Source organism: Helianthus annuus, chromosome 7, assembly GCF_002127325.2.
Source record: "Helianthus annuus cultivar XRQ/B chromosome 7, HanXRQr2.0-SUNRISE, whole genome shotgun sequence".
NCBI classification, from domain to species: Eukaryota; Viridiplantae; Streptophyta; class Magnoliopsida; order Asterales; family Asteraceae; genus Helianthus; species Helianthus annuus.
The window spans coordinates 42,398,769-42,406,241 of record NC_035439.2 but is presented as its reverse complement, the minus strand read 5'-3'; the positions used below and the strand labels follow the sequence as shown (position 1 = coordinate 42,406,241).

Sequence of the window (7,473 nt, the reverse complement as noted above, 5' to 3'; positions counted from 1 at the left end):
ATATTTAAAACGAGTTTTATCAAATGCTTTGGTATGTAAATCAGCTTTTTGATTATCAGTGTGGATTTTCTCAATTCGTATCAACTCCTTCTCGAAACAATCGCGAATGTAGTGATGACAAATTTCTATATGTTTAGTTTTTGCGTGATGAACAGGATTTTTAGTGATGTTTATCGCTGCCTCATTATCAACAAAGATAGGGGTGTTAAGAAATTGCAAACCGTAGTCGCGCATCTGTTGCTGGATCCACAAGATCTGAGAGCAGCAATTGCTAGCAGATACATACTCAGCTTCACATGTGGACAAAGCTACAGAGGTCTGCTTCTTACATTTCCAGGTGACCAATCGTGGTCCGAAAAACTGACATCCCGCTATTGTTGATTTAGCGTTAACTTTGCAGCATCCGAAATCGGAATCGGAATACCCTTCGAGCGTAAAATCGCCTTCTTTTGGATACCACAACCCCAATGATGGAGTTCCTTTCAGGTAGCGTAATATCCTTTTCACAATCACCATATGTGATGCTCTTGGGTTAGATTGAAATCTTGCTGCGAGGCAGGTAGGATACATGATATCGGGTCTTGAAGCAGTCAAGTACATCAGCGATCCGATCATGGAACGATACATCGTTTCATCTACCTTCTCTCCAGTGAGATCAGGGTTTATCCCATGGTTCGTCGCTAATGGGGTGGAAGCTGGAGTAGATCCTGACATCCCAAATTTCTATAAGATATCATGAACATACTTCGTCTGATGTATGAATATTCCCTCAGGCAGTTGATCAACCTGGAGTCCCAAGAAGAATTTCATCTCACCCATCGATGACATTTCAAATTTTTGCTTCATAACTTTTTCAAATTCTTTGCACAAATCTTCATTTGTTGACCCAAATATGATATCATCTACGTATATCTGAACTATCAGAAGATGTCCGTCGACCTCTTTGGTAAAGAGAGTGACATCTACTTTTCCACGGATGAAGCTGTTGGCTAGCAGGTGTTGAGACAATGTCTCGTACCAAGCTCTCGAGGCCTGGTGTAAACCATACAGCACTTTATCTAGTAAATAGACCTTGTCTTTGTGGATTGGGTCGGTGAAGCCCGGTGGCTGTCCGACATATACCTCCTCTTTTACCTTCCCATAGAGAAAAGCCGATTTAACATCTAACTGAAAAAATTTAAATCCTTTCCATGACGCAAATGCTAGGAAAATTCTAATCGCTTCTAGTCTAGCAACTGGAGCATATACTTCGGTAAAATCTATACCCTCCTGCTGACTAAAACCCTGTACTACGAGTCAAGCTTTGTTACGAATAATAACCCCTCGGTCATCTCTTTTGCACTTAAACACCCACTTTGTGTTGATCTTCCTGTGACCATCAGGCAAATCTACTAACTTCCACACACCTAACTTTTCAAACTGACTCAGCTCCTCTTGCATCGCGTTGACCCAAGAATCTTCAGTTAGCGCCTCTTTGTAAGTTCGCGGTTCGATCTGCGAAATAAAACAACTTAGTGAAAACTCAGTTTGTAAAGGAGCAACTGTAGAATAAAAACAAGTAAACCCTTGGTCAATTTGTCGTCTAATGCGAACGCCTGATTGCAATTCTCCGATAATCAACTCTTCTGATGATATGAAAGAGTTCTTGGCATCACCTCGCCTGGAACATCTACCTCGCCTTCCAAATTCGTGACATTTTGATTTGCATCTTGTTCACTGACTGGAATTGTTTGACTTGAAATCTGGATCTGCTCCCCCTCAGAATCTAAATCACCATGATCGAAAACTGGCCCATTATCAGATTCTATATTATCATTGACTACCGTCTGATTTTCAGGAGCATGTTCTTGTGCTGAAGATTGTTGAATATCATCATGTTCTCCAGCATTTCTTGGACCGGCTTCATCATCATTTGAAGTTTGCCAATGACTTTTAGAATATTCAGCTGGGAACCTTTCTTGTGATGACTCATACTCTCTCAGAATATCCAACTCATCAAAGAAATCTGAATCTTCCTCTTCATCAAATGACTTCCACAAGGTATCATAATCATAACGCCATCCATCACCAAGATAATGAGGTAGCATATTATAACCTTGACGCTCAACATTATATGCTTCGATGATCTTCTTATAGCTTGGAACAAAGACTCGTTTCATTGGACTCGCATATCCCACGAAAATTCCTTCTATACTCTTTAAAACTTATCACGAGGTTCTATAACCGTGCAGGGAGACCCAAACGGTTCTAGATACTTCAGGTTCAGTTTGCGGTTGTTGATCAGCTCGAAACATGTCTTGTTGAATTTCTTTACTGTGAGAACCCGGCTGAGTGTATAGCAAGCGGATGACACTGCTTCTGCCCAAAAGTTGATTGGTAGCTTTGAATCAGCAGGCATCGTCATGGCCGTTTCAATTAGCGTCCTGTTCTTTCGTTCTGCTACTCCATTTTGCTGCGAAGTATAAGGAGCACTAAATTCTTGCAATATACCTCTCTCATCACAAAATTCTTCCATTCTGACGTTCTTGAAATCTGTACCGTTATACTTTGGAGAAATGATACACACGAAAATGATACCCACGAAAATCTGGAGAAATCATCAGTTACTACAAGATAGTAGAGATCACCAGTTATACTTTTGACGTTCACTGGACCAAAAGATCCATATGAAGTCTCTCTAAAGGTCTCGAGACTGAATTGACTTTCTTTTGAGGATGTGATTTCTTCTTTTGCTTGCCTTTGACACAGCTAATGCACTCCCCTTCCAGATGAAAACCTTTTAAATGAACACCATTTACCAAGTCATTGTGTACTAGGTGATTCATTTTTCGTAGATGAATATGGCTCATCTTTCGATGCCATAACTGAGACTCCTTTTCCGTTGCTTTTGACATGAAGCAATGAGCTTGACCCGTGGTAGTAGTAGCTACGCTCATGTCCAACACCTACAGATCATTGACTCTAGGTGCTCTCATGATAATCCACTCTTCAGGAACAACAAATCCTGGTTTCAAGATCAAACATTCTTTGTCTGTGAAGTGCGTTGTATACATTCTATCACAGATCTGAGATATGCTCAGAAGATTGTTCTCAAGCTCGGCGATGTAGTTCACTCTTTCAAATGTAACAATACCATTAGATAAGCTCTTTGAGGTCATGCAAGAAGAAATCTCAAAGTTGAATAAAGAGCTAGCAAAGCAGAACGACATCAATCAGACATTGAACTAGCTGTTTAGTGAAATTTCCGAAGCATCAGCAAATGAAATAAGAGCAATAAAGCTAGAGATAGAAGCCATGAAGGCAGATAAAGTAATGAAAGACAATCAGCTCAGCATGTTAACTGCCATCATTGAGTGTCATTTAAAAGTTGATATTCATGCCGCTTTCAATGAAGTTGAAGTAAAAAGAGCTGAGGAGTGAAGAATTGAAAGAGAAAGACTACTAGCTCAAGAGGCAACAGAAAGGAGAAAGAGTGTGGTTGAGGATGTTGTTGGTTCGTCAAGTTAGCCTGAAGCTGGAGGATCGTCAACTCAAGAAGACATTGAAATGGTAAATGCTGAAGATGTTCAGGAACAAGACATTGAAGATGTTATTGATGAACAAGGTCAAGACTTCAAGCTGGTTGGTGAGTCTTCTGAACCCTTTGATATTAATGAAGTTCTTCGGAGAGTAAATGTTATTCAAAGGAAAAGAAAAGCAAAAGAAATGTTGTTGTTAGTATGGAAGACACAGCAGTTTGTTCTTGTTGGTAAACCATCCTCAGTTCCTTATAGCATCAAAGAAATTGCTCGCCAAATCAAGATCAAAGAAAGGCGAAGAAAAGCTAAGATAGCACGTGGAGAGATTGTTGATGATGATTCTGATATAGAATTGTTTGGAGATGAAGAAGAAGATGAAGATGATAATGATGTCGATTCAGATAATAAAGATGACAAGGGTGATGATGACGATGATCAGGGTGCTTCTGGGTTATTGATTGGGAATCCTAATGTTCAAGAAAGGATTGAAGAGTTGCTGAATGATGAAATCAATGAACAGGAGGATGATCCATAACATCAAGCCTCATCATCTGGAAAACAACATGCAGATCAGGTATTCCTCACTAACCCTACAGTTATTTATCTGAATGCTCAACATGAGGGGGAGATTGAGATTCAGAGGACAAGGGAGGAAATGTTAGAAGAATTGGGGTTAGAAGATGGAAGATTTAAGTTCGATATTGAAGATGAATTACCAAAGTCTTCTGAAGATATATTTGAGCCTAGATATGCTCATGAAGCTGATCATTACGATGACGTTATCATTGAAGATGCTTCAGATACATCCGACGAAGAAACTGATTTCCATTATTCGGGAGTTGATGAAACATTTCCATCATTTGTGGAAATGTTCAAGGATCGAAATGAAGATGAAATCAGGAGAAAAATTGTTGAAAAAGTTTCTACTGGGGGTGTTCCAGAAACTATTCCAAGAGAAATCCTTGCTGAAGAACGGAAGAAATGGTTTAAAGAGATGCCGAATGAGAGAAAGACTCTTAGAGCACTTCAGTTCTTCACTCACAACAAAGACCTCTCATGGGGAGACATTTTATCGTGGGGTTATCTGGAGGAAACAAGTCTACGCCATCAGACGGGAAGAGGGAGTACAATACTTTGAGTTTTTGTCAGATATCAAAACCCTCCCGTGGTGGGATGTAGATGAGTTGGTGAAAACAAAGAACATTTAGCAGTTCTATTATGGACTGGAAGTGAAAGTACATGATCAACATCTGTGGGATTACATCAAGCAGCAGGCTAAGGCTGGATACCCTGATTGGGAGCCTCAAAGGCCAAAACAAATTGTGATGATATTGGAGAATGGTGAAAAGGATATAACTCTGGATGTGAAGCCACCAAGATGTTTGAAGAATATGCCTCTCAGAGCTATTGGGCAAGACTTTCATGATCTATTTCAAGGGTGGTTGTACAATGAAACGATAGCTGAGGCAGTAATCTCTCTATTTGACAAGTTCACTGGAAAGTCTCGAAGAATCTGCATTCTTGATCCAATGTGGCTTGTTAACTGTTCAAAGAAAGATATTGACTGCTTGTTCTACAACAAGATTGTTTATGAAAAGAGAGACAAAGAACAAGCATTGCAGTACTAGTCGACTGTGGATGTATGTTTTGCCCAAGACATCAACTCAGGAAGATATTGGAAGTCAAACTGGAGAGATCTTGAGATTGATGAATTCCTGAAAAGACACAAGCGCAGCCAGAAATTTAAAGAGATTGCTAAAAGAGCAGCTGAGCTTGGAAAGCGTAAATTGGGAAAACCGATACCAACAGACCAAACGCCAATCGAATCAGAAGAAAACAAGATTCCCAAATGGGATCGAAAGCGTGATGGTGATCCGGTTTATAGAAAATGGTGGATCGATGAAGGTAGACATATAAGGCGAAGAATGTTAGAGGAAAAAGCTAAAAAGAGAAGACAGAGGCAAAAGAATGAAGGCGCAACAGGAAGAATTAAAGACTATGCTGGAAGGAACTACAGCTACATCCGAGGAGGAGTCTGTTAGTACAAACATCTGTAGCTTCCGTCAGCATTTAGTCATATTTTGTATCTTAGTGAACAATTAATGTTCCCTTATTTCATCGAACAACCCAAAATTCAGTTATTTCAACTACATTAAATGATCTTTCAAATTGGTCAAGACTCTCTAGTTTATGGCCGCTTCTCTATGGTACCAGTTGTTGCTTCATTGAATTTGCTTCACTAATAGGCTCACGATTCGACTTTGATCGTTATGGACTAGTACCAAGATCGAGTCCTAGACAAGCAGACCTTATTTTAACAGTTTGTATGTATGTTAGCTAGAACGACAGATCAAGATATGGCGCTTAAATGTTAAAGTGTTAACTTTTGTTGACTTGTGTCACCCGATCGGATGGGCCTTCCGATCGGTCAGCATTGTCAGCCGATCGGACAGCAGCCATGCTATCCGATCGGACAACACTTACCGTCATCCTGATTATGCCTATAAATACCCCATAAGGGTATGTCATTAAGAACTTTTGACACCTTTGTGTACTCTGTCATCGTCTGACTTTCTTCTGGCTCTTGTACTCTCACAATATCTTAATAGAAAGATTCAGACAGTGTTTAAACGTTGAACTGCGTGTCGTATTTCTATGACTTGATCCAAAGGAATCCGCACTTTGATCAATATCGGTTCATCTACGTTTGCATTAATCAGATCCGGTACAAACAGGACCTAACAGAATAGATAAGTATATCATCGATAAACACGATGACGAAGCGGTCGAGAAAGGGTTTACACACGCATTTCATCAAATCCATGAAAACCACGGGTGTGTTGGTTAGACCTAAGGGCATAACGACGAATTCATAATGGCCTTATCAGGTTCGGAAAGCGGTTTTCGGGATATCTTCCTTCTGAATTCGTAACTGATGGTAACCTGAGCGTAAATCGATCTTCGAGAAACACGTTGCGCCTTGCAATTGATCAAATAAATCGTTGATTCGGGGCAAGGGATAGCGATTCTTGATAGTCAGCTTATTGAGCTCCCTAAAGTCGATGCACATCCGGAACGATCCGTCCTTCTTTTTGACGAAAAGGACAGGTGCGCCCCAAGGAGAGGTGCTAGGGCGAATAAAGCCTTTATCAAGCAATTCCTGGAGTTGACTCGAAAGTTCGCACATTTCAGACAGAGCGAGGCGATAAGGAGCTTTACCAATAGGGTTAGCTCTAGGAATGAAGTCAATGCGGAAATCAATATCACGACTCGGTGGTAAACCAGGTAAATCGTCAGGAAAGACAATAGGAAAATCATGAACCACATGCACCTTTCCCATTGACTTCTTTTCCTTTCCTCCGCTACTACGATGTGTGCCAATAAAGCTTTTTATTCATTTCAGAGATACTTGCTCGCTTGTATGCACGACATGAGTTTGAGATCCTTTGATGATACTTCGCCATAGACACAGAGTTGATCACCATTCACGAGTGCGAAACGAATCATCTTATCAAAACAAGCGACTTCAGCACGATTTTCGCGGAGAAAATCCATGCCTACTATGATATCAAAACTACTAAGCTGCATCAGAATAAGGTCGATCGGGAAGACATGATTGTTGAGTTCAAGCGTACAATCACGGAGAACAGAATTAACATTGACGGTTCTTCCAGTGGCAATTTCTACGTTGAACGTCGTAGGGAGGTTAGCACGTTTACGATTTAGGAGCTTTACGAATTCTAACGATACAAAACAGTTATCGGCTCCAGAATCGAATAAAAACGAAGCATAAATACCGTTGACAAGAAACGTACCATTGACAACATTGTTGTTAGTTTGCGCCTAGTGGACATTGATGTTGAACGCTCTGCCGCGGGCTGCTTGCTGAGCTGGCTGCTGCTGCTGCTGAGGCTGCTGCTGTTGATGTTGTTGCTGCACTGGCTACTGCTATGGC

At 40.6% G+C, this 7,473-nt stretch overlaps 1 protein-coding gene across 1 annotated transcript; it reads left to right on the top strand.

Moving 5' to 3' along the window:
- Positions 1-3,546: 3,546 nt before the first annotated feature.
- On the top strand, positions 3,547-4,053 carry LOC110866943 (prothymosin alpha-B-like). The gene has a single exon (XM_022116087.1). The coding sequence runs from the start codon at positions 3,547-3,549 to the stop codon at positions 4,051-4,053; it is 507 nt and encodes a 168-aa protein (XP_021971779.1).
- Positions 4,054-7,473: the final 3,420 nt, after the last annotated feature.